The sequence below is a fragment of the Podarcis muralis genome, chromosome 13, assembly GCF_964188315.1.
Source record: "Podarcis muralis chromosome 13, rPodMur119.hap1.1, whole genome shotgun sequence".
Lineage (NCBI taxonomy): Eukaryota > Metazoa > Chordata > Lepidosauria > Squamata > Lacertidae > Podarcis > Podarcis muralis.
Genome location: NC_135667.1, coordinates 37,186,344 through 37,208,687, shown reverse-complemented (window position 1 = coordinate 37,208,687; position 22,344 = coordinate 37,186,344). Strand labels below are relative to the sequence as shown.

Sequence of the window (22,344 nt, the reverse complement as noted above, 5' to 3'; positions counted from 1 at the left end):
AGGGCCATTTTGTGCAGGTTAGAGAGAGAGAGGGGGGTCCCTAGCCCTCCAGGATCCGTGTGAAAACGCAGCTAAGTGAAATCCATGCGGGGAGCGGGGAGAGGAGAAGAGGGGAACGGAGAAGGCGAGGCAAAGTGAACGAAGAGACAGGTGGGGAGCGGTTTATAGGACCGGCTTGCAAAGGGGAAGAGCGACTGAACTCCGCGCACCCAGGAAGTAACGCTACAGCAACGGTCCCCAATCTGCAGAGGGGGCCCAAGGCCTCGTACAAATGCCATCTATCCCATAAGACTCTACAGGGGGGCAGAAAATGGGAAGGGTGAATGCTTGGCACCAACTGACAAGGGTCAGATTTACAAAACTTCCGTCAGGTGGTACATCACGGTGACCACAAAGTCTGGTGGCGATAGTGGGCATTGCTGAGCGGTTAAGCTGCTTTTTCCAGCCGCCGTGGGTGAAGACTGTCCCTTGGCAAGTCCTGTCCAACCGAGAGAGACAGAGAGCGATGCAGAAGAGCTGTAAGTAGCCGTTTGATCTTTGGCTGGCAGAGCGGCCAAGGAGACACAAGTGGATTTGGAGGTCTAGAACTGGTGGTGCTGCGAGTCTAGCAATATATTTTGTCAGAAGTTGCCCAGAGTGGCTGGGGTAACCCAGTCAGATGGGCGGCATATCAGTAATAAGATGATGGTGGTGATTCTTCCAAATGGTCGTAGTTTTATTCCGCCCACCCTCCACCCCTTGCAACAGCTTGAAAGGGGACTACAGTAGTGTGTAATTTTCTCCATGTGATCCTTCGCTGGTACTCAATTCGACAATTATTTACACAGGATTCCAATGCGGCCGTTGCCACAGTTCTTCTCCCGGCACTTGCCCCGATGTTTGCTTTAGATTTCAAGGTTTGTCCACCCTTTTCCAAGGTTCAAGCTTTCCTCCAGCTCACCAAAGGGTCATCGGTTCTCTCCCCGGTCTGCCCCAAATCCTTTGTGCTGAATCCCCAATGTTTCCTCTCTCTTCCTGCCATACCTCCGGCAGTTCCCCCTTCCCCGCTCCCCTAGCTCTTAGTGCCATCTAAAGGGCAAGGTGGGAGATGGAGAGGGAAGAGAGGGAAGGAGTAAGTCGCGAGAGGGAATGTGGATTGGGAAGAAAGAGACAAGATGACCAAAGGACGGTCCCCAGTCCCCCGATAGCACACACATGATGCGCACACTGAGGGAAAGAGGAGGCCTGCCACCAAACACACACAGACGTGGTTGCCTAACATAGATACACAAAGTTGAGGAAGGCCCTCTCCAATGCTCCTTCCCCCAGATATTGCCATTCCCCTCCCCTCCCCGCTGCGGAAGGAAGGAAAGTCCCTTCTGTACACACTGCACGTTTAAAGCACATTATGCCCCCCAAAGAATCCTGGGAATCATAGTTTGCTAAGGGTGCAGTGAACTGTAGCTCCGGCAGGGATGAACTAAAACTTCCCAAGATTCTCTGGGGGAAGCCATGCGCTTTAAATGTGTGGCGTGTAAGCAGCCGATTCATCTCCCCCTTTCCTTCCGCCGTCCGTTTCCACCCCCGCCCCGTCCCCCCGTCCCCAGCCCGTTCCACTTCTTTCCTCACTGTAACCTTGGCCAATACTGGGCAAGGTCAGGGTCCCCACCAGGGACTTGGACAGGAACAGACACTCCTGGAGAGATTAACCCTAGAGAGAAAGAGAGAGAGACAGAGAGAGAGAGAGAGAAGGGGGAAATAGTCAGGAAATACAGTGGTACCTCAGGTTACAGACGCTTCGGGTTACAGGCTCTGCTAAGGCAGAAATAGTACCTTGGGTTAAGAACTTTGCTTCAGGATGAGAACAGAAATCGTGCTCCGGTGGCGCGGCAGCAGCAGGAGGCCCCATTAGCTAAAGTGGTGCTTCAGGTTAAGAACAGTTTCAGGTTAAGAAGAGACCTCCAGAACGAATTAAGTTCTTAACCCGAGGTACCACTGTAGAAGGAATCCCTTCAAACGTTATAGGCTGCAAAGCCCAGTCTTCTCAGTTCAGCAAACAAATGTATAAATATTGGGTTGCAGCACTAACTAGCCTGTTTCATTGGTGCAAAGCGGTTGCACAACCAAATTCTCATACCCCACAAGTGTCCCGGGACATCACACTTCCTTCCCCCCCCACGAGAACATGGCAACCATTTGGGGTGCCAGGATTTTGCACCCTCAAGTGCTTTTTTCGGGGCATGGTGAGAAAAAAGTGCTTCCTTTGGTCTCCCATGATCTCCCACAGGTCACATGACTCCCACGGGAGCACGGCCAGGAAGCCTTGTGTCCCAGTTTTGAGACTCAACATGTTGGAGGGTATGAAGACTGCCTACTCTCCTCCCTGCTGCATGCCCCCCCAAATCTGTTCCAGGGGCTCCCCCAACCCTCCGCAGCAAATTTGGGATTTGCCCAAGCATCCATTCATTATTGCACGGATGAAGTAAATATGTTGGGTACCACCCTTCATGAACCAACTGTGCCAAACTGAAAAACGAAACATGTTAGGGTCAGTGGCCTATTCCAGTCAAAGCGTTTAGGATTTGAGGAGCAAACCAAGTTTTTGCCCTAGTGAACTACCCTGACTGCAGGGAAGGCAACGCAAGAATTAATATTCTGACAAAGGTTAAGGAAGGACAAGTCCCTTGCAGAGGTTTTTGAGGCCCTGAAAGATACGTTGCGACCTGCTCCTTTGGTTTCAACAACTGCCTTGTTAACGGCAATTTGTGAAAGGAAGGGCAGGTCCGTATACTACCCGCTGCTGTCTAAATCAAGACAGCCAGGAAGGAGGTGAAATGTCCCCTCCCAACAGCTCAATACTTCCACACAAACGCCTGCCTCCTGCTCTGAGAATCCAGAGGTTATAGACAGACATGGCTTCACTAGGCGGAAGAGGGTTTTCTGCTGCACAGTCTAGGTCAGGGGTCAGTAAACATTTTCAGCAGGGGGCCAGTCCACTGTCCCTCAGACCTTGTGGGGGGCAGGACTATATTTTGAAAAAAGAAAAAGAACAAATTTCTATGCCCCACAAATAATCCAGAGATGCATTTTAAATAAAAGGGCACATTCTACTCATGTAAAAACACGCTGATTCCTGGACCATCCATGGGCTGGATTTAGAAGGCGATTGGGCCGGATCCGGCTTACGGGCCTTAGTTTGCCTACCCATCGTCTAGGTCAGGGGTCAGCAAACCTTTTCAGCAGGGGGCCGGTCCACTGTCCCTCAGACCTTTTAGGGGGCCGGACTATATTTTTTTTTGGGGGGGGGGGGAATGAACAAATTCCTATGCCCCACAAATAACCCAGAGATGCATTTTAAATAAAAGAACACAATTCTACTCATGTAAAAACACGCTGATTCCTGGACTGTCCGCAGACCGGATTTAGAAGGCGATTGGGCCAGACCCGGCCCCCGGGCTTTAGTTTGCCTACCCATGGTCTAGGTACTCCTTATCTGACTACTGAAATACCTTAGTTTTCTTTCTTTCCCCCCAAAGCTCATGTGTACACCTGATTTGCAGAGTGGCCCTATTAAGTCCCACTGTGCTCAATGGAACTTGCTCTCAGGTAAATGTGCACAATAATACAGCTGTTAATTGTTTACACCCTGACCTGTGCAAAAGACACAGGTCTCAAGACACATCAGCAGCTGCTGGAAGGAAAAAGCAAGAACTTAAAAAAATATAAAGGTCCACACTTTGCTTATTAACAGGCAAGAGTTCTGGGGGACGCGGGTGCTTCTAAACACGGGTGGCTCTAAGGTTAGATTAGAATCTAATCTTAGTAGAGTCTAATAAAGGCATTCAATATTGCAGTTCTTGTTTTTTTGACAGTCATAGCTCACACGGTATGCATACACACCATATGTTTAAAGCACACAGCTTCCCCACAAAGAATCCTGGGAACTGTAGCTTATCCTTCACAAGGCTGCAATTCCTAGCACCTACCCCAAAAACTATAGTTCCCAGAATTATCTGCAGGATGCCATGTGCTTTCAATGTACAGTGCGTATGCAAGTTATGTTACATTACCCCAGTTCTTATGTCTGTCCTCTCTGTGTCACTCAAGTTTGATCGAGATTTCCCTATCCTTATGAAATTAAAATAAAAACTGCGGACTATTGGGCAAGAAAGACAGGGAAGATATGACCTGCGTATTGAGTAAAGTAAAGGTAACGGGACCCCTGACCGTTAGGTCCAGTCGTGACCGACTTTGGGGTTGCGGCGCTCATCTTGCTTTATTGGGCCAAGGGAGCCGGCGTACAGCTTCCAGGTCATGTGGCCAGCATGACTAAGCCGCTTCTGGCGAACCAGAGCAGGGCACGGAAACGCCGCTTACCTTCCCACTGGAGTGGTACCTATTTATCTACTTGCACTTTGTGCTTTCAAACTGCTAGGTTGCACCCCGTCACGGGGATTTGAACTGCCAACCTTCTGATCAGCAAGTCCTAGGCTCTGTGGTTCAACCCACAGCACCACCTGTGTCCCAACTTGCGTATTGAGTATACTTCTGCAAATAATATATTGTGCTTGCATGGGAGGCAGACAATAGAGTCCTGTGGCAAAAGTGTCCAGACACTACAGCATGCTTCTTGTGCATGAGAAGCTCCCATTCCAGGGCTTATTTGCAGCTGTACAAGCAGCAAGGCATGCAGAGAGCTGCTCTGTGCTTCAGCATTTGCCAGAGCAAAGGGAAACTGCAGGGACAAAGCTGGAGCCAGAGGGGAAGGGGAAGGGGAAGCCCACTCGCTTGCAAAGCTCCTTCACACACAAGGAATAGCTAGATCAAGGTTGATGCCCACAGAGCTCAAATGGCAGAGAGCAAAAGCACTGATGCAGTTCTATTCTGAAGCTGAAAGCTCAGTGAGAAAGACTCTTGCCCGAATTCCTGGAGAACTGCTGCCTGTGAATGTATCGGCCACATACTGAGTTAGGTGGACCAATCATGGTCTGAATTAGTATAATTTCTTATGCTCCTGTGCAGTAGGACAGGGCTGGACAGCCGCACCCAAATCCCAAAACTGGAGTGGATTATGTCTGACCGTTTGAAAGAAAGAAAAAAGTCACTTCCAGCTTTCACCCAGTTGCCTGGCTTAGGGGAGTCTTTTGCAGAATTCGAAATTTCATGTTCAGTATCTTTTCCTTCCTGGGGCTGACTATTGGCTTGTGGTCTCTATAAAGGAAGAGTCTAAGTCAGAGTGCGGTAGCTGAAATTATGCTAGGCGTATGTGCACACCAGCCTTGACAAGTGAAAAACACACTGTGTTTGTCTTAACAGAAGCTGACAACACACGTTTTTAACTAGCGCTCCAACATGGCAAGGACTGGAAAGTTGTTTTATTCACGCTTTATGCATGGGATTTCTAAAAATCCATACTAGAAGCCACAGTATGCATTTCACAATATAATCACTGCCCAGGAAGGATTCCAGCATTCCTTGTGCTTCTTCTTACATGGCTCTATATGGAGGTTTGGGGGGGGGGTTACTTCCCATGGCTGTTAAGCAACTGTGGCTGACCAGTGCCCCATCTCCTCTTCCCCACCAGTTGCTGAAAACCCTGCTTTATCCCAAATCCCTGGTACCAGACTCCCATCCCTTCGCTCACTCCACCCCGGCCATTCCCCCAGCCCTTCTATTACCAGTAGAGGCCCCGTTGCTGGAGCTCAGGTTATGAGAGGAGAGCTGGGAGGGCGTGTAAGAATCGTAGCTTCGCACGGACGAGCCGCCGGGGAGCATGCAGGAGTAAGACGACGTCTGGCTGGCCACGGGGGGCACGGCCTGCTGTGGGGGGCAGACAAGATGCGACAGAGGAAAGGAGGTTAGCGGCAGCAAAGGATCTCAATCAGCCTTCCTGCCTGCCTGGCCCTGAACATGTGTCTTTAAGGCAGGGGTCTTCAGTTCCAGGGTGTGGCACCTCAGGCCACGCCCCTCTCCCTAGGTCACGCCCCTCTCCCCAGGCCACACCCCTCACTGGTCCTGCTTCACATCCCAGGTGTCTTTGCCTGGCTAGACATGGAATCTTGAACTCCGATGATGCCTCTTCCTCGTCTGGATGGAAGACCTTTGAAGATGGCTTGGAAACTTCAGCTGATGCAGAATTCAGCGGCCAGGTTGCTCACCGGAACAAGACGGTTTGAGCATATACTCCATTGATCCTAGTCCAACTGTACTGGCCACCAATTCGTTTCCGGGCCCAATTCAAAGTGCTTGTTTTGATCTATAAAGCCTTAAACGGCTCAGCACCGCAATGCCTCAAGGACCGCCTCTTTCCATATGAACATACTTGGACCCTGAGGTCATCTTCTGAGGCCCTCCTTCATGTGTCTCCTCCTCAAGAGGTCTGGAGGGTGGCAACATGAGAACGGGGCCTTCTCTGCAGTGGCTCCCTGTCTGTGGAATGCTCTCCCCAGGGAAGTTCGCCTGGTGCCTTCATTATACACCTTTAGGCACCAGGCAAAAATGTTCCTTTTTAACCACGCCTTTGGTTGATCCGATTTTACATCCTATGCCCTTTTAATTTTTATTTTTTTTGTGGGCAGGCTATTGGGTTGTTGTTTTTATTTTTTATTAGGTATTTTGTGGTTTTATATCTTGATTTTATTCAGTGAACCGCCCTGAAACTCCCGGGTATAGGGCGGTATATAAATTCAATAAATTATAAACTAGCCCAGTGTTTCCCTAAGTGGGCGGTGGGAGGGCACTGGAATGATCCAGGGGGGCAGTAGTAGCCTCAGGTGCAATTGCGTGACGTTGGATAAAAATAAGGGGGCAGTGGAAGCATTAAGAAAGAAGAGAAGAAAATAAAATTGTGAAAACCATTCGTACATTTTTCATCTGTTGTGTAATGACACTTAACCGCCAGGTGAGGCGCTGTTGCGGGATGGCAAAAAACGCCTCCCCTGGATCCTGCAGTCGTGCTGGAGGCGAGGGGCTTTCCTGGGATTGGGTGGGCCCTTTTCGGCTTCACCCAGGCCTAGGGAGCGGATCGCCGCTTGCCTGCCTATTTGTCCAATGGCAGGCAGGCTGCGGCTTCAAGGTGTCTGGTTTACAATATCTCCCTTTGCTATGTCGCAGGACGTAGGTAGAAATACAGATACATAAAAGAATGCACATTTGTCACTGCATCTTTCTGTTTGTTTGCTTAAAGAAGGTAGATTTCCAGGGGGGTGGGGTAGGACAAATAAGTTTGGGAACCTCTGAACTATCGCCTCTAGCACAATAGGAAAGATTCTCATCTGTCGCCCCGCCCACTTTTTGCCTTTGGCCCCACCCGCCCCAGCATGTGGCCCTCGGAAGCTTGCCCAGAAGGGAATGCATAGCTGTCAAGTTTCAGATTTGAAAATAAGGGATCAGCAACCTTGAAAATAAGGGATCAGTAGCCTCACCTGTCCTGGGGACAGTCTACAGGATATCTAACTATCCGGGATAGCAGCGGGAAACGGTGCTGGAATAAGGGAATTTCCCACCAAAAAAGGGAAGGCTGACAGCTATGGGAATGTGGTCTTCGGTCTGAGAAGGGGTTCTGAGAAGCTTACCTGGATAGGAAGGCTGTTGGCCATAGAGAAGGTGGGCAAGGGCGGAAGGGCGCCATAGTTGTTGCTGAGGCCGCTTTCCGTACGGCCCAACATGGTGCCTGTAACAGAGAGAGAAGTCATGCGGTTATCAATGGTGGATAGCCCTTCTTACTGGGGGCGAGGGCCACGTTCAACAGGGCCTCCCTGAGACGGACAGGGATGGGCTAGCCAAGAAAGAATGGGGGAATGGGAACGAGTCAGCCGGGTCCACGGCCCTCACCTGACCCCGTCGGCTGGGGGAGGGACTGGTAGACAGTGCTGCCCGCGGAGCCAAAACTGCTGTTTATGCTCAGGTGGCCCCCGGTGCCCCCCGCCTGGCGCCTCTGGTTCCTCAGCTTCTCCTCCCGGCGCCACTTAGCTCGGCGGTTGGAGAACCAGACCTGGATATGGGGGGAGAACAGTGGAATGGAATCAACGGGGAATGAGAAGGAAGCGTAGGTTGGCCTGTCCCACAGCCGAGCGGATCCCCTTGCCATACCTGGATCCGGGCCTCCGGGAGGTCGATCTTTGCTGCCAGGCGTTCACGGGCAAAGACGTCGGGGTAGTGAGTGCGCTCAAATTCTGAGGAAGATGGGAGGGCGAGGGAGTGAGAGTTTGGGAGACATGTTTCCCCTGTTTCCCCATCATTTCTAGCCCCTGGTGAAGTAGAACCTACTCCCATGGTTCTTACACTCTATTATAGCATGCCTTAAGGGGCATAAAAGGTAAAGGGACCCCTGACCATTAGGTCCAGTCGTGACCGACTCTGGGGTTGCGGCGCTCAGACCAGCTTATTGTTTAAAAGTGGCACGGCTTGCAATGCAAGGTCAAGAAAGCAAGCTGTGAATCAAGTCTGCAGTACCACTCTGGCCCACCAGATGGCCACACACATCTTCTTCTCTTAGGTCCCATCTTGATATAACAAGTCTGCCGCAACCGACTAAATAATTTTATTACATTGTCAGCGAAGTGCCTCTGAACATACACAGAGTTACCATTTCTCCTGAGAGGAGTCTGGTTTTTGGTAAAACAAAGTATCAATCTAAATCACACTGTCCAGTTGTTTGGAAGTTTAAGGATATCCCCTGTGTGAGATTTAGTGCGATCCATACTGAGCGTAACTGTGTCTTCCCACAAAAATTTCTTCTGCTGCTACCGACAGCGCCAGGGGAGTTTTCCTGGCCTTATCTGCAACTCCTGTTTGAATGGGATGTTCTTAAAGGTAATGGGACCCCTGACCATTAGGTCCAGTCGTGGCTGACTCTGGGGTTGCGGCACTCATCTCGCTTTATTGGCCGAGGGAGCCGGTATATAGCTTCCGGGTCATGTGGCCAGCATGACTAAGCCACTTCTGGCAAACCAGAGCAGTGCACGGAAACGCCGTTTACCTTCCCGCCGGAGCGGTACCTATTTATCTACTTGCACTTTGATGTGCTTTCAAATCGCTAGGTTGGCAGGAGCTCACCCCGTCGCGGGGATTTGAACCGCCGACCTTCTGATCGGCAAGTCCTAGGCTCTGTGGTTTAACCTACAGCACCACCCGCATCCCAGGATGCATCAAAAAGACCTTGGTTCCCCCCTCTCCATCTTCTTCGCCTGCTGCCATCTAACAAGTCAGCATAGGTAACAGAAGGAAGAGACTACAGGAGTCACCCTGTTTAGCGTCATGATGACACACACCCCATTTGGAGGGAACTGCAACTTGAGAAGAATTGAGAGGCTATACCCATGGAAGGCTAGCGCGGGTCATGGGGTCTCCCACATCAATAAAACACACACGCACAATCTCTTCCTAATTCCCTTCCTAATTCAAACGTACACTGTGCAGGCTATCCAAGTAGGAAATCAAATATGGATGGAATAAGATTTCCAACCATAACCTGCCTGATAAAGATGGCAGCCCCTCAGCTGAGATGCACCTCAGGGTGAAGGTAAGCGGACTCAAGTATTGGACTCCAAGCCTAGCCGGCTGGATGGCTCTCTGGATAGCTCAGTTGGGGGGCTGGCAATGCCAAGGTTGCAGGTTTGATCCCCGCACGGGACAGCTGCATATTCCTGCATTGCAGGGGGTCGGACTAATTAGCTATGAATTGTAAGGTGGCAACGGCACATATGTGCAGATAGAAAGTGGTGCTACCCACCTCTGCACACCGTTTATCAGAGGCAATTGCCATGTGTTCAATGTGGAATGGATGAGTCTGCATTGTTTACCTTTAAGAAAAGCTCTCTCCGTTGCAACTCAGTTAATGGGTCTGCTAACAGTGCAAACAGCGGACGCCGTTTTTCTTTCCCTCGCTCAAAATGCTCCAGTTCGGGCTGCTAACCAGAAAGATGAAATTCTAGCCAGCTGGCAACCTCACCTGTTTTCAGCCACCTTCGTCCCTTCCTCACCTTTCTCCAGCGCCTCTATCTGCTCCTGGGTGAAAGACGTCCGGTTCCTTTGCAATTTGCGCTTCAGCTGCAAACGGATTTGAGACTCATCTAGGTCTTGGGTGCTTGCACCTTGCGGGTGCTCAGGGTCCAAGCCACTCTCCAGCTGCTGGCAACTATCTGGTGATTGGATTGCAGAACGGAGATATGAAGAAAGGAAGGCACACACACACACACACACACCCTTACATCATCTTCATTTATTAATCATGATTCCTATTGCATGTTAAATGTGCAAGGTGGTTGCACTTGTTATTGAGAATGAACTAGTAGTATGGTAGGCTAGGACTGGGGAGATCCAGGTTCAAATCCTGGTCAGCTGTATCATTATTATTATTATTATTATTATTATTATTATTATTATACCATCTTGTGTTGTTGTTGCTGCTGCAGTTAGATTATTATCATCATCATACCATCCTTCATCCGTAGATCTCAGGCCAGTTCACAACATAAAATTACAATATACAGTGTGGTACCTTGGTTCTTGAACGTCTCCCTTGACAAACGTTTTGGAACTCAAACGCTGAAAGCCCGGAACTAAATGCTTCCGTTTTCAAACGCGCCTTGGAAGTCAAACGGCTTCCACTGTGTGTTTTTCAATTTTCTCAATTGAATCTGAAGACAGCCCTTTGTGCCTCGGTTTTCGAACGTTTCAGCACTCGAACGGTCTTCCGGAACAGATTATGTTTGAGAACCGAGGTATCACCATATACATATATAAAATACATAATAAAAATAAGAACAAAAGCAAATAATAAGTAATTCCCCTCCCCAAGCACATTTAAAAGGACATTTCTTGCCAAAGGCCTGGTTGAAGAGGAATGTTTTCACCCGGCGTCTAAAGGTGTATATCTCACCCCTTCTTTAAGGTGCTCAAGTCAGTAGTGCGCATAGTCCCACCTCCCCCTATCTTATCCTCACAACAACCCTGTGAGGGAGGCTAGGCTGAGAGACAGTGACTGGCCCAAGGGTGCCCAGTTAGCTTCATAGCTGTGCACTGATTTGAAGCCAAGGATCCACAGTCCAAGCCACACGCTCAAACTACTAAACCGTGCCGGTTCTCTCAGCACATCAGTGACCCACTGCAAATCTGAACCCAGGACTTCTGAGGAAGGGCTACAGTTCATTGGCACAGCGTCTCATTTGCATACAGAAGATTCCGGGTTCAACCCCCCCTGCATCTTCATCTAGGCCTAGGAGAAGCCTGTCTGAAACCCTGGACAGTCATGAATTTGTCCGATCCTCTTTGAAAGCCATTCAGGCTGTCACAGGCATTTCACACGAGCCAATCCCAGAGTTAAACTGTGCACTGTGTGTCTCCCCACCACATACCACAAACGCCTTACTTTCCCCCCAGTTCCCACCCACCCTCCCCAACGAAAACAAATTTCTCAAGTTGGGTGGGGAAATAGCCTATCCAAATAACATTTGGCAGACTCGCCAAAGTCCGACCAGAATCGAACCTGCATAATTTTTATTCCAACCACGGAAGGGGAGATTTTAGGGGTGGATTTTTGAACCTGAGGAAACCCCTGATTGCCTCTGCAAAAACTGGCACAGTTGGGCAGTTGCCCCAATAGGCGCTCCATTTTGATTTCCCATGATGCTCTAGTGTACCATTTCTCTGGGGCACTATAGACATTAAAACGTCGGCTGGATCCACTCGGTTACTTTGGTTATTATGTGTTTTGATACAGTGGTACTTCAGGTTAAGTACTTAATCCCGTTCTTAACCTGAAACTGTTCTTAACCTGAAGCACCACTTTAGCTAATGGGGCCTCCTGCTGCTGCCGCCGGAGCACAATTTCTGTTCTCATCCTGAAGCAAAGTTCTTAACCTAAAGCACTATTTCTGGGTTAGTGGAGTCTGTAACCTGAAGCGTATGTAACCCAAGGTACCACTGTACTATAAACAGCTCTGTGATCTTCGGGTGAAGGGTGGCATTTAAATTAAATTAAAAATATATAAATGTTTTCCCTTCCTCACCTCTTGTTAACTCTGCCAAGGCTTTGCTGACCAAGCCGGGCCACTAGAGGGCACCATGCCCAGGGTACCCTCACACCTAGAGCCAGGCCACATGGGGGTTACACCCTTAAGCTCCTCCACCCCGAACCCCCCATCTTCCATCTCAGGCCTGCACCCCACATGCCTTCATGCTACCGACCTAGAGCGCCAGCTCCTGGGGGCCGATGCACTTTGGAATCCCCTAATCTTTTTTTGAGGGACACGGCTTCCTCAATGTTCAGAGGGCCCCATGTCACAACATCGCGTCCAGCCCCCTCAAACCTCCAGAGAAGTTGATGCCTCTGCTACTGACCTCTAAGCCTTGCTTTACACACACACACACACACACACACACACACACACACACACTCCTCTCTCATCCTGTCTCCCCCCCCCCCAGGGCTAACTGGTATGGTGCTTGTTCGCAGTGACAACTGTTCGTTAATAGTTTATAAAGAGTTAATGAATGATTAATTAGCCAGTGTTAAGAATTCGTTAATCCATCGCTGCACACTCAAGGTGCAGGAACGATGCCGGTTGCAGCGTTGGGTGTCTGTGTGTGTAGAGAAATAGCCAGAGTTTTCTTCCACTGCAACCCCAAGACATATGGGGTTAAGAGTCAGGGAGAGGAAAAACCAACAAATGGAGGCAGGAAGGGGAAAGAGAGGCTGAGCGGATGAGGCTGAGAGTTCAGGCCTCTGCAAACGAGTAGTTCTCATTCAGTGAAGCATCTTTCTTGCGTTTCCTGAGTTGGGCATGGAGGGGCGGGGGACACTTCTTTGTGGCTGGCGCGGTGGGACACCACGGGTTTGGGGACCGGGGTCTCCAGGAGAGGGGGACGGTGGGTGGGTTCAGAGAGCCCACGAGGGTTTAACCTTTTTATCCCAGGGGAGATGTGGTCTGAACGGTGACCTTTCTTCTGCCGCCGCGAAGCCAGGCACTCAGATCTCCGCAGGCGACGCAGAGCCACGGCATCAGCCGCAGTGCTTTAATGCGAGGCGACACTGCCTGCTCCCTTGCCCCCCCTTCCCCGAGTCCTTTGCAGCCCCCGAAGCAATGAGATCCAAAAGGCCCCCTTGGTGAAGAGTGTCTCTGCTTGGCCCGGGCCCAGACATAGTGTTGTCAGGATCCCTTCCCCCCCTTCCCCGCTGCTCCACTTTCCGCCCCAGCCCCCAATGCGCACACACCCCCACGACTCGCCCCGGCTCCTTCCCCACATCCCCATCAGCTCTGCTTTCTCTCTCTCTCTCTCTTTTTTTTTTTTTTTTTGCTGAGAGATCTTTGCAGAATGCAGAAGGAGGAAACACACTTGTATAAGCCCGGAGGGGAAATGAGGCGGGAGGGAGGGGCGGTGGTGGTGGTTGATGCGGGGGGCCGAGGGGAGAGAGGTTGAGGACTGAAGGGAAGTCAGAAGAGGGGAGGCCATGCATAGGATCTAAAAACAGCACAGATGGACGAACACACACAGAGAAAAACACACACAGAGAGAGAAAAACAGCAGTAGCATGGCCTGTTTTTGTAGACGGGGACCACACGATAACAGAACCCAGAACGTCAGGATGGAAGTGGTGTGGGTTGTTAGGAACAGGGCAGAAATGTGTTCAGACGCGACCCTATCCAAGTTGCACTGAGAACCCAAGCACAGCTATCCTTCAAAATCTGTGCTTTTCTGCATTTTCAAGCGCAGTTCATCTAACCCAAAAGAATGTAAAGGTAAAGGTAAAGGTACCCCTGCCCGTACGGGCCAGTCTTGACAGACTCTGGGGTTGTGCGCCCATCTCACTCAAGAGGCTGGGGGCCAGCGCTGTCCGGAGACACTTCCGGGTCACGTGGCCAGCGTGACATCGCTGCTCTGGCGAGCCAGAGCTGCACACGGAAACGCCGTTTACCTTCCTGCTAGAAAGCGGTCCCTATTTATCTACTTGCACTCGGGGGTGCTTTCGAACTGCTAGGTTGGCAGGCGCTGGGACCGAGCAGCGGGAGCGCACCCCGCCACGGGGATTCGAACCGCCGACCTTTCGATCGGCAAGCCCTAGGCGCTGAGGCCTTTACCCACAGCGCCACCCGCGTCCTCAAAAGAATGTGCACCCCCCCCAAAAAAGAGGCATACAGTGGTACCTCGGGATGTGAACAGAATCCGTTCCAGAGCCCCGTTCGCATCCTGAATAGAACGGAAGACACGACTGAGCATCTGCGCACGCGCGGGTTGCGTTTTGCTGCTTCCGCGCATGAGCGTGACATCATTTTGAGTGTCTGCGCATGCGCAAGCGGTGAAACCCAGAAGCAACGTGCTCCGTTACTTCCGGGTTGCCGCGGAGCGTAACTTGAGAACGCTCAACCTGAAGCACATTCAACCCGAGGTATGACTGTATATTGGAGAAAGCGTGCATAAGAGTGGGTGTGTTTTTTGGGTGGGGGAATTGATAAAAATGCATTGTGTTTGGGGAGCTTGCTTGAGACGGCGCATCTGTTCAGAGAAAAGGAAAACAAAAACACACACGAATTTCCACGTCGACGTTTTCGAAAAAATAACGTTTGCAAACCGATGCAGAAACGGAGTAAAATGAACGGAAAGTTGGAAGCAGGTTGGAAGAGAGAAACCAAAACCGGAGAGATTCCTCCAGACCGGGTGGGTGATCTAGTGAATCAAGGGGATCAGAAGTAACATAACCAGGGTGCGTCTATAGGCACCAGCTGGACAGGGACCCAAAATGGGCCGCAGAGATTGTGCAGCATATGTAGAGTTAGCTCAGTTGCTAGAGCATGAGACTCTTAAATTCAGGGTCGTGGGTTCGAGCCCAACCATGGGCAAAAGATTCCTGCATTGCAGGGGTTGGACTAGATGTCCCTTGTGGTCCCTTCCAACTCTACAATTCCATGAAATCACAGGCTATTTGGTTATCAAATAATCTGGACATGTTTTTCAGACAAGAGATGAAAAGCCATATATTTGCTTCCTGGAAGTCTTGGTGGGGACAGAAGGCTACGTCACTAACAAGGCATCTTATCAGTTCTACACCCACCAACGTTTGGTTTAGCTGCTGGAAGGAAATAAGGCAGAGGGCCTTCTCGGTAGTGGCGCCCGCCCTGTAGAATGCCCCCCCCCCCAGATGTCAAATAAATAAACAACTATCTGACTTTTAGACATCTGAAGGCAGCCCTGTTTATGGAAGCTTTTAATATCTGATGAATTATTGTATTTTAATATTTTGCTGGAAGTCGCCCAGAATGGCTGGGGAAACCCAGCCAGATGGGCGGGGTATAAATAATAAATTATTATTATTATCTGTGACACCTGACTCAACCACATGAAGGATAGCAGCAGTTGTCAGGGGTTATCACAACATGAGTTGTTTCATTATTAGAGAGCAATAAGCCACAGGCATAAACTTGGTGGAGGTGATTTAGAATTTCAGCAGCAATGGTCTTAAAGTTATCCTCTGATTAATTTTATGCTGTCTTAAAATTCTCTGTTACATATGCATGTATGCGTGTAAGTCGCTTTGAGTTACTTTTTGTAAAATAAAAAGCGACTAATAAGTTTAAGTAAATTTAATAATAATAATAATAATAATATTAATAATAATAATAGGAAACCACTCAAAGCATCTCCAGATGTTACCAATCACTCCCCACAAGGGTCAATCTGGGGCACTTCCTCTTTCATCTACAAATGATAGATAAACTCTCCCAATAAACAGGATGGACCTCCTGAAACTCTGTGGCCTGGGAAAGGAGGGGGAGGAAAGAGCAGTATAGCTCATCTAGATACTAGGCTGGGCTGGTGTGGGAACTGAGGCTCTAGGCAGGAGTGTTCGATGCTCAAGTGGTAAGGGATCCAGTCCTGCCCCCTTTATGTTATGCGATGGCAGTTCTCATCGTTTTAGAAGGCTGCAGAACCTCATGGGTTAGCAAAAAGCAAGAGGAGTCAGCAGGTTGGGGCTGAGGATTTCATTAAGGACCCCTCTACCTACCCCCATTCAAAAAAATCCAAACATTGGGGATGTTCATCCACCCCAATGAATGAATGCCTCACAAATTAGCGGTACTAAGTACATCTGATCTGGCATCAGGGGAAAAAAGGAACAGTCTGCTGCTGTCAAAGATTGCTGGCGCCCAACAGCACCACCGAGGGGCAAATGCTCAAGTGAGATTGGTGATTCACTCAGGAGTGCAGTGTCCCTCTAGCCCAGCCTTTCTCAACCTGGGAGTCCCCAGATGTTGTTGGACTACAACTCCCATCACCCCTAGCTAGCAAGGCCAGAGCTCTGGGATGCTGGGAGTTGTAGTCCAACAACATCTGGGGACCCACAGGTTGAGAGCTGCTGCTCTAGCCACTTTCCAAACAGATCTCTTAGAGTGATGAGGACTAGCAGATGAAGGTGATGGACTACATGGAATTGGCGGAAATGACTGGTAGAATCCGAGACCAGGGAGAAGAGTCAGTGGAAGAAGACTGGAAGAAATTTAAAGACTATTTACAGAGATACTGTAAAATCAAGAATGTTAGAATGATGTTGGATTGAAATTAAGTGGTTTCTAGCTAATGGTATAAAAGAATATGAAAAAATGGTTTTTTATAAGTAAAAATTTAATGTTATAATAATTTAAGATTAAAGATCTGGGTAGAATAAAGAGGGAAAGAAACTGCTGAGCTAATAAATTGAACTGGAATACAAAAAAGGGAGGTACGAGGAGGTCCGGGAAACAAGTAAATGAAAAATAATGTGATGAAAGGATTGATTGTTTTTAACTATTTTTATTTTGTATTTTTTCTTTTTCTATTTTGTAATGTAAAAACTCTAATAAAATTTTTATTAAAAAAAATAATAGAGTGATGAGGACTAGTAACATACTATTTATTTAATTTTTTAAAAAAACTATGAAAAGGAAGATTCTATTACCATAATAAGTTGGAGGACCCTAGTTCTCCACTTCTGGGATGTGTATGTGAGATGTGAATGAGAATATCTGTCTACTGATGGGTAGGAGTTAAGAAGTAAAATGGAAGAGAGGATAAAAACAAGTGCTAAGGGTTGGTTATAGAGCAGAAACTTGCCTTAGAGTTGGCCTGAGAGCTCAAAACCCTGCTTCAAGCATTTGACAGCCATCTTCCTTTTTTTTCGGGAGCAGGAGAGCATCAAAGGTTTGGGACTTGATGCTGAATGGGCCTCGAGCCTGTCTTGCTTTCCTGACCTTTTGCCAACTTTGTTTTCTCATCAGAAATTGGGTAAAGTCCTCTAGAGTTGTTTAGAGGTAACATTGCTAAAAAGGCAAGCAACTTAGCAAAGATCTCAGTGACAGCAAGCACTGCAACGGAACTCAGCTTGAAGAACCCTTATGGGTAGGACAATAGGGATCCCATATTATTGCAATTGGATTCAGTGGGTAATAATTTGAAGTCTGTGCTATAAGAATACAGTGGTACCTCTGGTTACGTACTTAATTCGTTCCGGAGGTCCGTTCTTAACCTGAAACTGTTCCTAACCTGAAGCACCACTTTAGCTAATGGGGCCTCCTGCTGCTGCTGCGCCGCCAGAGCACGATTTCTGTTCTCATCCTGAAGCAAAGTTCTTAACCCAAGGTAATATTTCTGGGTTAGCGGAGTCTGTAACCTGAAGCATATGTAACCTGAAGCGTATTTAACCCGAGGTACCACTGTATAAGGAAAGTCCTGCTGGCTCAGACCAAAGGTCTGTGCAGTCAAACATCCTGCTTCCCAGATGGCCAAACAGATGCCACTGAGAAGCCTACGATGGAGATGTGAAGGTGCCAACCCTTCATCCCACTTCCCCAGCAACTACAGAGGCATACTGCTCCATAAAGCCACTGTAGAGGCCTATCCTCCAAAAATCAACCTAATCCCAGTTCAAGAACATAAGAAGAGCCGGCTGGACCAGGCCAATAGCTCGTTGAGTCCATCATCCATGTTCTCACAGTGGTCCACCTGTGGGAAACCTACAAACAGGACCCGAGCACAACAGCACTCTCCCCTCCTGCGTCTTCCCCCGACTTATATTACTACTTCCGACTGTGGTCACTTGAACCAATGGCTACTGCCGCAGCTTATGACACCATGGCTACTGCCGCAGCTTATGGACCCCATAACTGAATTATGGGATTGCAGAGCATGCCTTCTATGGACTCTCTGTGAACATGCCACATTGCATCCAATGCACGGAGGCGAGCTGGTTACCCCTTGAGATAGGGGCATGGGAAGCTGCCTGTATACAGAGGCAGAGCACTGGGTCCACTTAGCTCAGCACTGTCTACAGTGATTGACAGTGGCTCTCCAAGGTTTCAGACTGAAAACCCAAAATGTTGCCAGGTAAAAAGGCATCACTTCCTTAGGTAAGGACTTTGAGGGAAACCCAGAGCTTGCCTGTTGTATGTGTATACCCACATCTAGGGGTGGGTGAATCTCTTAGCTTTAGCTTCTGCTTTTCCCCATCTTTGGTTCAGTTCTCCACATTTTTGCATCAGCTTGCAATGTCTTTTGCAAGTCCTCACAAAAACGTAGAGAGTGCACATTTCCCCGAGCAATCTCCCCCTAACTCCATGCATGTTTCGTATGTTGTTCTCACTTAAGTGCATTTTTAAACGCAGTTGCCCCCCTAACATGAAGGTTTTTATGCACATCACTCAATGGGAAAGCTGCGTCACAAAATTCAGAGAAATGCAAGTTTCAGGCAATAGCTGTGTTTTTGGCTTGCGTTTTCTTCCGGCGAATTTGGTAGTTTTGTATTAAAAAGCAAATTGACCTGAACTTCTGCCTCAAACCAACCCGGCACGGATATTTGACACAAAATGCAGGCAGTTCCAGAAGCAACAACAATTCTCTGAGCAGGACTGGGCTGTTGGCTTCAGCCACTGTAAACGCATCCCACAAAGTATTGGCAGTGATGTTACATTGCAGGGACATTTAAATGGTGGCTAGACCTAAGCACCTGTTGGCCCTGGGCAGGTGTCAGCACACAAAGGGCAGTGGGCCAGGGTGCCAGCTGTTGACACTGGCCCTAGATGTAGAACAAGCAGCCCTGATTGGTTGGGAGCTGCAATGGACTGCCAAGTCCTGGGACATTCCCTCTTCCCTTGACTGCTGTCTCGAGTTTTTCTGGGGGACTAGCTACTTGTTGTGGATATGAAAACCCAGAACAGAGCTTTGGGAACTTGAAAGGAGCGAAACCCACAAAGGAGACACAGCTTAAATTGGAGAAAGGGATGAGAACACAAGCATGAACACCATGCCACTTCTCTACTCTACATCCCTCTCCCAAACCTGCTTTTCTTATCGCTTACATATAAAGCATATGGTCCCCCCCCCAAAAAAAATATATCCTGGGAACTGTAGTTTAGTAAGCATCCTGGACCTGTAGCCCCCCTGGGGGGTAAACTACAGTTCCCAGGATTCTTGGGGAGCGGGGATATGCTTTAAATGTATGGCATAGATGTAAGCACAACGAGATTTAGCTAGCCCAGAGATGGGGAACTCTCCTGTGCCCCCTCCTGAAGTTCTTGGGCTCCAACTCCCATCAGATCCAGCAAACCTGGTCAATAATCAAGGATGATGGGAGTTGTAGTCCAGCAAGATCTGGAGGTCCACGGATTCTCCACGCCTGATCTAGCCCCCCGGGAAGCCTAGCTCATACTCTCCAGACTGCAGGAAATGGCAATCTTTGTGTGTGTTTGTGAAGCTCAGTAAGTAACCTTGGGCTGCTCACTCTCTCCCAGCCTAGCCTCCCTTCAAAGGTTGTCGCGAGGATAAACCATTTGCACCACCTTGAGGTCCTGGGAAGAGCAGGCACATAAATAAATGTTAATACCTAGATCTATACAGACAGAAAGAGGCAGGCAAATCTGTAAATCTCAGTTTCTCATTTTTCCAACCTTCAGTTCAGTTTACACACACACACACACACACACACACACGTCCTCATGAAAATTTATCAGCATTTTAGCACTAATTTCTCCAAACATACATGTTCATATGCAATTCCACATAACATACACATCTTTTGATGTTTGATGTCTTGTTTTTATAATGCCTAGTTTTTATAATGCCTAGAGTGGCTGGGGTAACCCAGTCAGATGGGCAGGGTATAAGAAATAAATCACCATCACCATCATCGTCTTCACAAAGGAATTTCCCTAATGATACCCTGCCCTCTTGGTATATTTTTTAATGCACACTTTACCCTAGTATATGCACTTATGTACACATTGCATGGCTGGAGAACTGCAAAGCTCAGAGAACTACAAGGATCAAAGGATGGGCTTTTTTCCTGGCAGTACACAACAGTGCGCAGAACCATTACCTTTTTGGGGAGGGGGAGGCGGGAGGGTTCTTGGGCCTGTCAGAGCTTCATGCCTCCTTCCCCAAGCCTGGGAAGCCTTTGCCAACCTTAGAGAAGGAAACACAGTGCTTTGAAAGGTTCCTGGAGCCCTGCTGCCTCCTTCCTGCGTGGCAGAGGCCTGTTCACCTGTGCGGCAGCACCCCAGTAGGTAGGTGGGTGGGTGGACGAGGGAGCATCAAGCAGCTAATCCGCCCTCACCGCCCAGCCTTGGCCTCAGGCCATGCCCCTTCCCCACATGCTGGCCCCTCTGCCTGCTTGCTGGTGAGTACTGGTACTTTGTTAGCCCCTATCTGGACAGGGATAGCCTAACTACTGTTGTCTGTGCTCTGGTAATCTCAAGGTTAGATTACTGCAATGCGTTATACGTAGGGCTGCCTCTGAAGACGGTTTGGAAACTTCACATGGTGCAGAATTCAGCGGCCAGGTTGCTCACCGGAGCAAGATGGTTTGAGCCTATTACACTGATCCTGGTCTGACTGCCCTGGCTACCGTTTAGTTTCCGGGCCCAGTTCAAAGTGCTGGTTTTGACCTACAAAGCCTTAAATGGCTCAGGACCACAATGCCTCAAGGACCGCCTCTTTCCATATAAACCTACCTGGACCCTGAGGTCATCTTCTGAGGCCCTCCTTCGTGTACCTCCTCCCTGAGAGGCCGGAGGGTGGCAACACGAGAATGGGGCCTTCTCTGCAGTGGCTCCCTGTCTGTGGAATGCTCTTCCCAGGGAAGTTCACCTGGTGCCTTCATTATACACCTTTAGGCACCAGGCAAAAATGTTCCTTTTTAACCAGCCCTTTGGTTGATCCGATTTTACAACCTATGCCCTTCTAAAATGTGGGGTTTTTTGGGGGGGGGAGCTATTGGGTTGTTTTTGTTTTTATTATGTAATTTGTGGTTTTATACCTTGAATTTATTCTGTGAACCACCCTGAGACCCCCAGGTATAGGGCAGTATATAAATTCAATTAATAATAATAATAATAATAATAATAATAATAATAATAATGATGTATCATTTTAGAAACTGCAAATTAAGCAAGTAAACGCAAACTGAATCGAATTCCTCCCCCATCCCTTCATACCAGGGTTGGGTGGTCCTGTCACCAAACTGTCTTGGTACCACTCTTGGCGGCTGCCCCACGTGCTGTTCTGTATGTTCAGCATTCTGCTCTTCTCATACATGCCATCCACCCCCATGGAATGGAGCTGAAGGCCAGAGGGGTAGGGAGAAGGGAAGTGGGGCTGCTGGATGGATGCCCCCCACCTGGAGGGACACGAGCTGCAGGGCACACGCCCTGCCCCAGATAAACCTGAAAGACAAGAGTGAGAGAGAAACCGTTAGTCCACAGGTGCTGAATACAAAAGTTAAAGGGGGACGCAGTTACGGGGCCTAGAATTCAGGAATTCACCCACTAAGTCTGCACCAAGTTCCGCACCCCAGAAATGATCTCTTTCAGCTTCTGCCTTCTGGAAGAAGGTACAGGGTTATAAAGACTAGGACTAGCTGCCTGAGAAACAGTTTCTATCCAAATGTGATTTTGGTTTTAAACGCAGTATAAGGTAGTCTCTATGGGAGTATATTGTATTTAATTATGGGGTATCAGAGTTTTTAGGGGGTTAACCAGGCTGGGATAGCTGGGGTAGCAGGCTTGTTGGTTTTTGAATGTCTGATGTAGATTTTTTTTCAATTTCATTGTTCTGTATGGGACACTGACAATAAAGATTATTGTATCGTACACACACCATACATTTAAAGCACATAATAATCCTGGGAACTGTAGTTTGTTGAGTGTGCCTGGAACTGTAGGTCTGTGGTGGTGAACTATAGTTCCCCGTATTCTTTGGGGGAAGCTACGTGCTTTAAATGTATGGTGTATACGTGGCCACGTTCAACACCTTTAACACACAGCATTTTGCACCAGGATTCGGTGGAGTGAGCCAAAGATACCAAGAGTGGGTCCAATGGTCAAGAAGGCATTTTCCAAG

General features: G+C 48.7%; 1 protein-coding gene across 2 annotated transcripts in view; it reads right to left on the bottom strand.

The window, feature by feature from the left end:
• Nucleotides 1–1,581: 1,581 nt before the first annotated feature.
• LOC114582575 (paired box protein Pax-6-like) overlaps nucleotides 1,582–22,344 on the bottom strand; it is a 48,398-nt gene continuing 27,635 nt past the window's right edge. For both annotated transcript variants that reach the window (XM_028703694.2, XM_077917401.1), the window contains exons 3-9: nucleotides 21,441–21,668; nucleotides 9,963–10,121; nucleotides 8,071–8,153; nucleotides 7,813–7,972; nucleotides 7,554–7,651; nucleotides 5,658–5,799; nucleotides 1,582–1,690 (exon numbers count right to left, since the gene is read on the bottom strand). In XM_028703694.2, coding sequence (XP_028559527.1) covers nucleotides 1,605–1,690; nucleotides 5,658–5,799; nucleotides 7,554–7,651; nucleotides 7,813–7,972; nucleotides 8,071–8,153; nucleotides 9,963–10,121; nucleotides 21,441–21,555 — 843 coding nt within the window. In that variant the 5' untranslated portion in view covers nucleotides 21,556–21,668 and the 3' untranslated portion in view covers nucleotides 1,582–1,604. The remainder of the gene's footprint in view (nucleotides 1,691–5,657; nucleotides 5,800–7,553; nucleotides 7,652–7,812; nucleotides 7,973–8,070; nucleotides 8,154–9,962; nucleotides 10,122–21,440; nucleotides 21,669–22,344) is intronic.